Source organism: Photinus pyralis, unplaced genomic scaffold (assembly GCF_008802855.1).
Source record: "Photinus pyralis isolate 1611_PpyrPB1 unplaced genomic scaffold, Ppyr1.3 Ppyr1.4_LG4, whole genome shotgun sequence".
Classification (NCBI taxonomy): domain Eukaryota; kingdom Metazoa; phylum Arthropoda; class Insecta; order Coleoptera; family Lampyridae; genus Photinus; species Photinus pyralis.
In genome coordinates this window covers 27,236,625-27,249,891 of record NW_022170511.1, presented here as the reverse complement: position 1 = coordinate 27,249,891, position 13,267 = coordinate 27,236,625, and the positions used below count along the sequence as shown (strand labels likewise).

Here is a 13,267-nt window from a genome sequence, read left to right as displayed (position 1 = left end):
ACTATATAGTGCAGCTATGGAGAAGGAAGAGACTAAGAAGATGCGCGCAACGCCACAATTAATGAAAAACACCATGTGTAGAATAGTGTTAATTTCAGAACACACTTTTATGCATTGGGTCTAGAAATAACAGGCGGGAGATATTTGGGGTAATTTTTTTTAGCGGCGAGGACCAAGTTAACCTGTGGTTTGCGCGCTTTTCTTCCACCCCTTTCCGTTCCTGAATTCGTATACCTGAGCCCACTCCCCAAGAAACATTTTTCTTTTCTTGGCGCCCCCACCACCGCAACCATCTCTCTAATTATCCCATCAATAGTCTTATCTTTTCCATAGCCCACCTAACATTTTCATTTCCACCACTTTCTTCGAGGGTCAGATAGGTATATTGGTGGTACATATACAAACTCAGTTCCTCCCTTGGTGTATATCGTTTTCTATTCTTCTGTGACACACTGAATCTTTTTATGGAGGTGTCCTTGTAACCCTTTATTCATAGGAGACTCTATATCCCTCCATATGCGTTTCGGAATTATAGTTTTTGAGACGATATGTGACAAAAGGTTACCAATTGACAGAATGAGCACACAATTTAGCTATGCATGAATTAAGGCAATTCAGTTTTACCGTTTTCCCAAAGAAATTGGTAAAAGTGAACATTTTGCTTCACCAACTGACCCTAAAGAGTAAGAAAAATAAACTTTACCTTAGTTATACAGTGACGAAAATGACCCTTTGTGACGTCCAACATAGCAGTACTGGATACGTCTGATGGAATGGAAAAAAATTATTGATTCTAATTCGGGCTCTCAACAAGAAGCTATTGTTGGTTTTGAAATTCCACGCTTATTTTTAAAGGGAATAGCCATTTTTGTCATGTTTCTTTGTTATACTGTACAGGTGATTATCCTTTATACAGGTGTCCCAGATCGCGTGTGAGATTGCATGGGTAACTTTGTTATTATTAAAGATAGAGAATTGGTTAAATGGGCAATGTTTTGCAGTTTTGGAGGCTTATTTAAAATTTCCTTATGGAAATTCAAAATGTCATATAGGTTCGACGTAAATTCAAAAAAACTAAAATTGGTCATTTCCTTGAATGTCTTATATCATCGAAAGTATGAGAGATATAAAAAAAGTTTTATATAAAAGTGACTGTCTTTGATACGATTAATTTAGAATTGATGTAAAAAAAATTCAAGATGGCCACTTTAGAGGAACATTTACCAACTTCCTAAAGTTAAATGGGCGCCATATTGGATTTTTAGATTACTTGATAGATTTTTTAATTCTCTTTTCAACGAGCTATTATAATTATAATAAGATTGAAAATAAGATACCAGTTATATTAACGGTTTTTTATTTTAATCAAGTAGTCTGTGATGAATTAAAAAAAAAACAAAACAAAATCTATTTGAGGCACCAAAACAATGAAAATAATTACAGCAGATGTTTCAAATACTGGCCATTATTAGTGAAACATACTTCAAGACAGTTTAGTTTAGGCAACATGTAGCCATTGATTATTATTATTATTGTAGTGGTAGCTACTTCCACTTTACTTTTATTTTTTAATTAAGTAGGTACTTACTTTTATAATTTAATGTACTATACATAATTCGTGAATTGTGACCTGAGCAGACAGCTTGTTGATAGGTAGCATATAAACCCACCCTTTCTTCGAAACATACGTTGCCGAGAAAAATCCTTTAAGGAAGTTTATTGGAGAATTTGTAAATAATGGTGAGCAGTTAAAGATCATTATGCCATAAAATACATTAATTTAAAAAAATATTACTTGATTTCAGCGTGAAACTACATGTAGGTTTTCCTGTGACGAGTAGTGTTCATTATGTCGACTTGAACACTCCGCAGTTAGAAAAAGTCGATTCATTTGTCCATATACTCGGACTGGTAAAACTGTTAGTTTCGATATTCTTGCGGATAAACCACCTAAAAAATGTGACCTGAGATAATGCATCAATGGTAATACATTGTGTAAAATAAAGCGAAGTGTCTTGAAATGTGTTTAACTGGATAATAGCATGACACTTTTTCAAGGAGATAATTTGTAGTTATATACCACCATTTGTAGGTATGTAAGTACTAAGCATGGATAATAAGATAGTCAATAAGTGATGTTATAAAAATCAACATTTTTTTAGGCCTACTTATATAAAATTTTGGAGGGAGTCTTAATGCCCAAACCCCCCCTCTCATGAGAGCGCCCCTGATTTTTTAAACATCTGATGTAATTATTTTCATTGTTTTGTTGCCTCGAATAGGTTTTGTTTTTTTTAATTCATCACAGACTACTTGATTAAATTATAAAAACCATTGATATAACTGGTATCTTATTTTCAATCTTATGTTATGATGGCTCGTTGAAAAGAGAATTAAAAAATCTATCAAGTAATCTAAAAATCTCATTTGACGCCTATTTAACTTTAGAAAGTTGGTAAATGTTCCTCAAAAGTAGCCATCTTGAATTTTTTTTGACATCAATTCTAAATTAAAGGTAACTTTTATATAAAACTCTTTTTTATATCTCTTATATTTTCGATGATATAAGACAATCAAGGAAATGACCAATTTTAGTTTTTTTGAATGTACGTCGAACCTATGCGACATTGAGAAATTCCATAAGGAAATCTTAAATAAGCATCCAAAACTGCAAAACATTGCCCATTTAACCAATTCTCTATCTTTAATAATAACAAAGTTACCCATGCAATCCCACGCGATCTGGGACACACTGTATAATTCTATTAAGTATTTATTTATGTATTAACGAGGAAGTTTATTACTTGCTCTGTACGATTCGGTTTAACTATTCCTTGGAAAAAGTGCTTTAGTTTGATTATTCCGTCGTATTGTCGTTTCCTCATCTCATGCCCGTTGCAGGACGGTGCGTAAGCAATACGAGAAGGAGGTTCTCTAACTTCTATATAACTTCTACATAACTAACTTCTCTATTTATGTGGTTTTTCTTGTGCGATAATAAATTTTAACGTGAATATTTACTACTGGCGTACTTTACGAAAGGAAATAATATTTCATGTTATATTTGGAACACAAAACAAGACGTAAATATAATCAAAGTACAAAATAATCAGCAAACTTTCTTTTTCTTACGTAACATTAATATCACATCAAAGCACAGAACCAAGTTCAAAATTAACAATATTTACATTGGAGGATTTAACAGGGACATGTACTGCTGCAAAAACAACGCTTCTTGTTGCAAAGTCAGATCCAAATGGTCATCATCAACCATTGAGATATCTTCAGATAGTCGCAAGTAAGCTTCTTCCATTTTTTCTTTCTTGTCATCATCTAAAAAACCACAGTAAAGTAACATCGAACGCAAACAAGCTTCCACCCTCACCATGAATAACACCACTATTGGTTAACAATGTATTGGCAGCTTTCATCACATCGCCATCACACTCCTCTAACGCTCTCCTAGCCATATTCGCATCAAACCCAGCGGCCTCCAGCTAAAAATTAAAATCCCTGCAAAATTATCAATGCTGAAAGCCTTACCAACCTCCGGAATTAAGCCGTGCACCAATGATAACATTTCAGCGCTCACTGAGCTACTGGGACCTGGATTTTCTTGAATGTACTGAACGCTATCAGAAATAATATTATTACAGTTTTTGAGAGCGGAACGAGCCGCCTCCTTCTTGTAACCCATATCCGTAAGTATCTTGACAAAGCTAGGATTGACGAATTGCTTACCATCGGCGCACCTTCCGAGTCTCTCTTGTTCCCTAAACAGCAATAAAAATAAAATGAGATGAGCACCAAACAGGTACCTTCGTAACAGCTTCTCCTCCTTGGCTTTAAGGCGACTCTCCGCTCGTTTTTCTCGATTTTCATTAATGTAGTTAGCTGCACTGTTTACGTCGCCATGTACCGCACGTAGGCCTAACCTTGCCTCGGCAGCTGAGTAACCTGCACCGCGTCGATTATGAAATGTTGGCGAAATGTGGGTTTACCTAATTCCATGAGGGCGATTAAGCTGTTTTCGTCGACTTTCAGTTTTTGTAGTTCTCTTTCGACTTGTTTAAATAACTGTAAGGCTTCTTCGCGTTTATTCTGATGGAAAAGTACAATTCCTTGTAGTAGATGCAGTCGCAAAAACAATACTGCTTCGTTCCCTGTAGTAATTGTTTAAGGACGAGTAAAATCCTAAGAAGTTCATACCAGGGGTCCCCTTGACGGCGATTAATCGTTCCAAATTGGGCCCGTAGCTTTTCTCGAACACAGTTTGGCACCTTTTCAAACGATTGTAAGCTTCCGGTAGTTGACTGACACTTTGAAGGCACAAGTAGCACCAAGCGATATCGAGGTCTAACAAGGCGTAATTATCGACAGAATTTAATAATTGTGAATTGCACTGGCTAAAATTATAAGTAATTGCATTAAGGTCCCTCCTCGTTAGTAATTAATGACTTGAAATATGAGCACTCTTTAGTAACAAACACTTAGCGTATATGGTGGTTCCCCCACCTAAGGTAACAAGAAAAGGATTAGGTACAATGGTTCCCTCTGTTTATTTTTGCCAGTTATGGAAGTGCCTAGTGAATTCATCCAAAACCATTCTAGGTTTTTGTTGCAAATTAATTATGAAAACTTAAGCAAAATGAAACAAAAATGGGAAAGAATCATCATTTAAAAAAAGGTACAAGACTTTACAGTTGCGCGTAGAAAAATAATTTCTTTTCAGCGTGTGACGTCACTTGACCTATTCGCATACGATGCATATTGGTGCGCTAAGTACGTGTGCGCTTGTATATTGATGCGCCGTAACATTACCATTAGGTCAAATGACGTCACAGGCAGTACAGACCGCTACTGTTTGCACACTGAATACATAAATTATTATTATATTGTATTATCAACACCATGAAACTTGTTCATTGCGAACGATACATACCTAATCCATATTTCTTGGGTTTTCCATGTTGTATTCAACTTTCTCGCTTCATAAAAAGAAAATCAACAAAAGACATCATATCAAATTGAGCATGTTATCAACTTAACCATTTTAACACGCCCTCCTAATTTTATTTCCAATATTTAACTTAAGTCTACATGTTTTTAAGCCGACAGTAGATATTTTGAAACCAGAATAACTATATTGCCGATGTAGAATATGAAATTATAGGTATTTATTATACAAGACGTAAAGGGATGTCTTAACCATCGAAGGAATTAACTTTCGAGATGGTTAGCTTTCCTTTATCCTCATGTATAATACAAAACTTTATTTTATAGCAGAAATCAGAGAAACCATTGTCAAACTTCTGAATATTTTGTAGGTAAACGTCCAAAATAGCAAACTTAGGTTCTCCCGTCGTTTCCATGGAAACAATATTGTATTCTGTTCTGAACTTCATTTTATATCATGCTCTGTGTCCCATTTTTAATAACGACAGATGTCACTAGAATGCACAATGATTTGTTTCACTTTATCTACCCTTGCCGTTAAAGTGATCACTTTATCTACCCTTACCGTTAAGAAGACTCTTATTACAAACCTACTAAAATTCAATTTAACATCTGCTATAACATTACTTTTACAATGCCGCTCGAATATAAATTATAAATAATACAGGACTCTGAAATGGATCCTTTCAGTACACCCAGTTAAATTGTTGGTACATGAGAAGAGTCAATCCTAGGGGTAGTGCTTAACAAACTAAAGCTCTCATCGGACATAACGATGCCTAAAGTCTTTGAAACATTTTTAAAAAACATCTGCTACATTCCCTAAATTCGAAAAAGTCCCCGAAAGTATACCTCATAATTCTAGGATTGTAGGCCCAAACTACAATTTCTACCTCCAACTTACCTAAACTCCTTGTCAGCATCTAAAAAAAATACCAGCGCGCGAGAATAATCTTCGCGTTTCAAGGCACTTTTTCCTTTTTCGTGTAAGGCAAGCGCGACCATAAGCGCTTTTCGTTCATGAGCGGGTATTCTTACAGGGTTACCGGCTTGATCTTCCAGCTAGAATTCTAAGTATTACATAATCAAGTTGATATTTATTTGCTGTGGAAATACCTCCATATAATCATTGTCATCGGATGCTAAAAGTTGTGTATCTGCCTTAACATTCTCAATCTCTTGACAGCGACTTTCGGTTTCGCGCAGGTCAGTTAGCGACTGGTTAAGAGTTAGGGCTAAAATTTGCTGGCCGTTTTGTACACCCTGCTCGAAAAGTGACTTGCTGTCCTCTATAACTTTCCCGTTTGCGATCAATTTTAAACTATAAACATGATTGTGTAATGTTATTACATACTTTAATTACTCACCTTTCTTCAGGTACATTTGTTGTTTCCGACACCATACGCTTCAAGTGTTGTCCCATCTCTTTTAAACAAATTTGCCGAGATATTAACTTTGGGGGAACATTTTGCACAAGTATTTTCATTTTTAAGGTAGCAATTCCTGAAGCGCGGTACAAATCTCTTTGCTTCAACTTTTCCAAAGCGATAGATTGTAATTCGCTAACGGCAGCATAGCAGCAATCGTACTGAATATTTAAATCAGAACTATACTCCCTTGCCAGTCTCTAAAACCGAATGTAACCCACAATAATTTTTGCTTTCATATTTACTTCTAATTCACAAGTTGATGGTCCTGTAGGTAAATAATATGGACTTAACCATAGCTTAATCCCGTCTTTTTGTAACTTATCTCGAACTTGGATAATTATGTTATCAACTTTTAATTCATTCATTTTTAAAAATTAGTTTGGATTTTCAATACAAAATTTTCATGATTAGCAAAAACTATAAATGTCATGACAAAGCGACGTTGCCACTTCTGTGTGATTATTTTATATAGGGTGATTATTTTAATCACCCTATATGCTACATCGTTTTGATAATCGGTTGAAAAGTGTCTCGAAGGTTCCATTCCGCCCATTCTTCTGGGACGTTTCTTCTTGTGCTTCTGGAACCCGCCAATTCGATCTTCTGTCTCTTTACGGTTAAGTTCTGGATTCGCTTCTTTGTGATACTTTTGCGTCTTGTCCGGATTGAACTTGAGTCGTCGGCTGCTTGCAGTCACAACGACGATACGATTTTTTTATGGTCCATACCGCCGACTAAGGACATTACGCCGACAGTGCCCACATCGTCGACAATATGTACAAGGGACACTAAGCGACTAACGTAGGCGTACCGCCAGGTGGACAACCTCCTCAGCACAACCCACCATAGTCAAAAAGTTGCCATCAAATTAAGTTCTCACTTACAATTCGCCCCAAGAGGAGAAAGTTTCTGCTTGTTGGCAAAATTTATGGTATTTAAACGTATACAAACCGTCTGAACAGAACAGGTACCCTTAAAGTTAAGTACTTATTCAAAAAATATTAAAAAATTGATCGATACAACAAAGTGTGAAAGGATCCAATAGTTATTGGGAGCTTTGCCTTCATGCGTTTAGAGGACTTTCTGTTCAACAGTTATCGCACGGAAGGCACAAACACGCACAAAAGGTGTTCCAAGAAGGACCTCTCGTTTTGGTAGGAATACTTGCAATTTCTATATGAAGTTTTTTAACACGATTGTCAAACGGTTTTCAAAACGTTGCGAATCCTCTCATCAAATACTGATTGTATCATTCTAACCAATATTTTGCTGTATCAAAGTATCATGAATGTATTTGTCACTAGAGACGAATTCCAGGATTAAGAACATTCGTTTTTTTATGTTAATGATAAGAACAAAATATGTGCTTCCAAGTACCGTACGTACGACGACACGCATTTGAGATGCATTAAGAATTATTTATTACAATAAAATATAGAAGGTACCATTCAAATCGGTATAAAGCTATCTACACAATTTGTTGTGAGATGTGCTAATTACACATCATTAATCAACGAAGCTCGTGAGTCACCCTGTATAATGAATGCATAAACCTTTGACATGGCAACGCTGTTTGTTTGTATATGTCAGATTTGTCAACAATCCTAACCTAAAAAACTCGTAATTTCAGATTGATTGCTTACATCAACATGTAATATGGAATTGTGAAGTGTACACTTTTAAAGCACCACAAAACTCGTCATTCGCAACGAATGCTGTTTACAGAGAGCTGTTAAATTAAATAAATCCTTTCCTATGAATTTGGGTTTATTTAATCGCGTTAACTTTAAGGTGAGTACGGAAATTAAGTGAAATAAAGTTAAAACGTTCGCAATAGGAAAACACTGAAAGCAAGGGAATGTATTCGGAATGGACTTCTTTAAGTCCTGTGGTTCAGAGATGCGGCTCGGAGGGTTACAGCGTTTTAGACAAGTTCGGTGTGTCAATCGGACGTGAGGTGACCATAAATGTCGTAAAGCAGTTGGCAAATAATTTAGGCATTACCCAGGCAGCTGAGCCTAGCCCGCTTAATACTGACAAAGAGGTTAGTTTTTTTATTTATCCTATCGACGTACTACTTTGTTGTTTAGGTTCAGTGGTGTATGGAAGTAATTTGCTTTGGTTTATCTTTGCCTTTAACAGAGCACGACATTATAAAAGATTGTGTGAATATTTATTGCGAATGGTTGTCATCCTTGCTGCCAACGAACAAAGTTTGCGTACCCGGACCTGTTTGCAATGAGCCTAATATGTACGCACGGAAAATCATCGGGCATTGCTATCATTTATTTTTACCACGCGAAGGAGAAGGTAAATGATTTAGACTTAGTTCAAATACAATCTAACTGTCTGATTATTTTTTTATTACGCATACAAGATTGGACTTTTCTATATCAGGATATAGGTAGGATTTATACCATGTTTCTGTACAAAATTGATGTTCGTTGCATTCCATATTGTAGAGTAATAGTTAGCATAAGCCTTAATTTTTTGTACAAGTACAAACCCCCGCTTTCATTTTCTTTAGCTTTAAAGGTAAGTACGAACAACAGTTTCAAATTTATTACAGGCGCTTGCATACAAAATATGTGCTTTTGAACCCAAAAATGGAATGAGCAGTATCTTTTTCAAGTTCCTGTGTTACTACTGTATTACAGATATGTGTAATCCCTATTGAATTTCGGAAAATATTTGCAGCTATTGTGTTCCAGTAAATTTATATCTGTAAACATACTCTCAAGGACCAAGGCGTACTTCCTTATTTGGTTTTAGTGAATGATACATACAAAGTAAAAGGAATTTATTTAATATATAAGAAATAATTACAACTTTTTCCATGGCATGTCCAGCAATCGCCACAACTAAAAATCTCTGTACGACTTTACGTTTCTTAAATTTGATAAAACTCAACAGCCTTTTTCAACTCCACAATTTCAAACAAATATAGTACAAATTTACATACAAACATTTAGCAAAACCCTGGGTACGAACAGAGAAATTCAGCACGCAATAGATCATTTACAGATGAAACAAAATTTATTCGACAAAATCAATCAATCAAACTGAAAGAAAAATAAGCACTCATGGCCAAAGTACAAATAAACCCGCAACAAGCGGTAGATTGAAACAATTAATTAAAAAATCTTAATTACCTTAAAGTGTTAATAATCCATAGAATCCGGTTAATTGCAATTGTCTTTAACAGAAGCACAGCACAAAAAAACAACTGATGTTACTTCTGGAACTTCACTTCTTTACTTACTTAAACTTACTTAAAAACTTCCGCTATGACACGGTCTTATTTTGAAATTTAATTAGCTTACGCAGCAATAACACGTCTTATCGCGACGACCGGAGATAACAGATTTTAATAAAACATTTCGCGCAATTAATTCCAGATGATTGAACCTAATAATTTAAATTTACAAATACAAATCAAAATAGGTAAACAAAACGATTACTCATTTAAACAAAATCAGACATCATTAACCGATTTTAAATTCGAATAACATTTGCGTGGAAACTTTAGGGGCATTAAGGCGTACTCCGAAAGAACTTCCCGAAGTTTCCACGAGAACGGGCAAGAACGAGACCGAATTTCTCAAAGGCGGTACGAAGTTTGCATTGGCTGCTAATATTTAATAAAACTCATCATGTTCAAGATAAAAATGGATTTCGGATACCGAAGTTAGAAATTTGTATTGAACACTAATAGAGATCCGCTTGTTGTTCATTTTGGACAAATGGTATATAATCATTAATCAATATACAAAGTAATAGAAGAAGAAATATTTATTCAATGTTGAGTCTAGATCTTGTCCTCTGCTTCCAAGTTCCAAGTATAATGTCTCTATACGATTAGATCCAAACATGCTGAAGAGGATGCTGAAAATGAAATACAATCATTGCTATTTCCTCAAAAATTTTCCGTTTTGTTTTGGCAACACCGAGGGCAACACCAACAGACGAGTAGGAACTAGGTGTATACCCTTTCTTTGCAACTTTTGATTTTAAATTATCTCTACTAATTTCGATATCTGAGTCTCTTTGAACCTCTAAATATCAAATTCAAACTTAATTTTAGAAATTTGTTTGGATATTTAGTCGATGATAAAGATTCGTTTTATCTTTTTAACTTTTAGGGCAAGACGTTATCAATAGACAAGCAGTATTATGTCACAGAGTATTACGAACCTTACAGCAAGTGGCCCAGGAGTCAAAAATATTAGAAATGGAAACGTGGGAGTCCCTTTTGTTATTCCTGCTATCAATTAACGACACGCTGCTCGCCCCGCCCTCTGTGAAGGACGATGTTGCCGATCAGTTATGCGAAAGGGTTTTAAGTGTATTGTTTGAAGTAAAGCTCTGTTTGATATTATTGCTCACTATTGATTTTCGAATTGTCTTTTAGGTCTGGTTGATCGCATGCGCAAAATGTTTCCCAACGCCACCGCTTTGGAAAACATTGCGCGAACGTTGCATGAATTGGCGTCATCGTATCGCACTTATCGAACAGTGGAACAGAGTGAATTTGGCGTTAACGGCACGTGTGCTTGCTTTCATGTATGGTCCGGGATTTCCAGAATTAAAAATAGGTATTTACGACTCTCCTCATTGCAGTTGATCATTTGTGTTTACAGGTGAAGACGATCTGATTCCTGCAGGTATGTCTAACAACACAGTCGTACAGGCATGGTATCGTTTCCTTAATACAATTGGCAACCCTGCCAACTTAACCAAACCTGAGGTAAGAATTAAAAATGATTTATTTTATTTAACATTGTGTTACAGATTATTAGTCAGACACCGAAATTTTTACATTACGCTATAAGCAATGAGACAGTTGTTGATCCGTGCTATCACAGCTGTTTGCAAGCGCTTCCCTTAATATTTTTAAAAGCGATCAAGGGAATAGCAGGGCAGGTTGATGCATTTTTAGGTTCGTATACGGTTTGTTTTTTTCACACGGTGTGTCCAGTCACATTTGGGAATTGCACTGACTTTACAATTGGTGTAGGTATAGCACAACCGAGTTGGTGGGACGAGGTAGTGGTTGGATGTAGCACTGATAAGAACAAGGAGATAGGTTCCTCTACCTCAATACATTCTCCTACTCCGCCACCTCAGCGCAGACTTGCTAAAAGCTTTAGTGTTGCCCCTTCTGCAGTGTCTAAGGGTTAGATATTTTTCTTTTCTTTCTTGATGTCTGTCTGTTAAGGGGTGTGCAAATTAATAACTCGGATGAACACACAAAACACTTGAACACAATTTCAAGGTTTTCAGAAAATATTGTCTCGTGACATTTGACAAAGGTGAGAGGTTTAGTAATTAAAAAATGTACATCTAAGAGTCTAATTTGTTGAAAAGTTACTTCCCTGATGCAGAATCTTCACATGTAACTATCTGAACACTTTTCCTAAGCAATTAGACATAGTGTTAAAGGTCTCCAAGTATAGAGCACGTCACTGCAATTCTCAAAACCTTAACAAATACGAGTGCTTAAATAACCGCAATGTGATGCTTTGTCTACGTTATGATGATAGTTTAAATTGTTATTGTTTGCTGTGTTTATGACGTGACATGCTTTTACGACATAGTCGATCAAAATATGATGCAACATTTTTAACATTTTAGTTGCTAAGCGCAATTTTTGCATGACGTGATAACTAAAATTAACATAAAAATACTAGCATAAGTTTTTGATTATTTTTGTTGAACGTTTTTTATTTAAAAAAATACTTCAGTAGCACTCAAACAAAATTACGGCAAGTTCCTTAGCGGGAATGAAAGCAGCAAAATTCTCAGGTCGGCAAAAGGTCTCTTTTCAAACTGATACAGGCGTAAACCTGCATGGCCTTGTAACTTTAATGCTCGTTTTATATTAACATAGGGATAATTACTTAACGGGAGTGAAATTCTAAAATATTAATTTGTCCTCTTCTAAATGACAAGAACTTTCGGATGCAACAAAGATAATTGAAATGTGTTGACGGAAACGGTTGCAAACGGCGAATTAATTACAGCTTTTATGTACAATAACGGCGGCTGAAACACACCTCTAGAAATTACCAATTACCTTTACCTTCTATCTTCAACTTCTAGAACCAGCACAAATACTTTCGGCATAACACTTTTCGTAACGAAGCGCCTCCAGATACAGGGTGATCATTAAAGTACGCACACTTCAAGGTGGAAAATAGGTGCTTCGTTACACGGTATGGAAGTTGGATAGGGTTAAAAGCTTAATTTTGGTAAATTTGTGACAATAAAATTTCGGGACGTTGTGCTCAAATAAATCGCCAATGTTAAATATTCCATCAAAATCGATATGTTACCTGAATTATACCTTTAAATCAATAAATACTATCAAAGGCATGTAATACATCGTTTGCTTTATTTGTGATGCAAACGTTATAGTTATTAGTAGTTATTAGTAGCATGCGCAAAACCAAAAAATAAGGGTATCCTTGGACCAAGCCCTTTCAAATGAGTCCTAAAGTTCTAAATTGGTCGATTGGCCTTGAAAATTGTTTCTATTCGTTGATGTATATGGAAAAGCAGTCTTTGCACAATATTTACCACTTTTTCCACAAAATATAATTAATTTAAACACTCGTGTAAATATACTTCAACTTTCAAAATGAAAAATATACTTAATCACTGTAACGCTCGGTATTACAAATTTTATATACATGGTAATTCAAAAATATACAGGTACCATCACATTATAGTAGGTTCATAATTCTCTGTAATTGTGAATTCACAAAAGCATGCACATGTTGCGATACTTTAACGTGATTGTCCCCAATCATTTGGCATTAATAGGGGGCCTGTGCATATGATTTTTACCATACTTAAGCCATAAAAATCACTCAGCTGAA

At 35.6% G+C, this 13,267-nt stretch overlaps 2 protein-coding genes across 3 annotated transcripts; one reads left to right on the top strand and one right to left on the bottom strand.

Annotated features, from left to right (window-relative positions):
• Nucleotides 1-3,106: 3,106 nt before the first annotated feature.
• On the bottom strand, nucleotides 3,107-6,838 carry LOC116168861 (NEDD8 ultimate buster 1-like). Its single transcript, XM_031484856.1, has 10 exons — nucleotides 6,629-6,838; nucleotides 6,324-6,583; nucleotides 6,073-6,277; nucleotides 5,861-6,018; nucleotides 4,210-4,406; nucleotides 4,002-4,163; nucleotides 3,819-3,957; nucleotides 3,548-3,773; nucleotides 3,386-3,497; nucleotides 3,107-3,333 (listed from the first exon to the last, which is right to left on the bottom strand). The coding sequence occupies exons 1-10, from the start codon at nucleotides 6,749-6,751 to the stop codon at nucleotides 3,185-3,187; spliced, it is 1,731 nt and encodes a 576-aa protein (XP_031340716.1). The 5' UTR covers nucleotides 6,752-6,838; the 3' UTR covers nucleotides 3,107-3,184.
• Nucleotides 6,839-7,971: 1,133 nt separating this feature from the next.
• On the top strand, nucleotides 7,972-13,207 carry LOC116168862 (ral GTPase-activating protein subunit beta-like). 2 transcript variants are annotated; one of them, XM_031484857.1, is made up of 9 exons: nucleotides 8,017-8,177; nucleotides 8,224-8,430; nucleotides 8,477-8,696; nucleotides 8,764-8,790; nucleotides 10,529-10,743; nucleotides 10,798-10,981; nucleotides 11,027-11,133; nucleotides 11,178-11,325; nucleotides 11,404-13,207. In XM_031484857.1, exons 1-9 carry the CDS (start codon nucleotides 8,142-8,144, stop codon nucleotides 11,565-11,567), a joined length of 1,308 nt encoding a protein of 435 aa, XP_031340717.1. In that variant the 5' UTR covers nucleotides 8,017-8,141; the 3' UTR covers nucleotides 11,568-13,207. The 2 variants fall into 2 exon arrangements, with proteins under 2 accessions (XP_031340718.1, XP_031340717.1); XM_031484858.1 differs by lacking the exon at nucleotides 8,764-8,790 and having other exon boundaries at nucleotides 7,972-8,177; nucleotides 11,404-12,669.
• The last annotated feature ends 60 nt before the right edge of the window (nucleotides 13,208-13,267 follow it).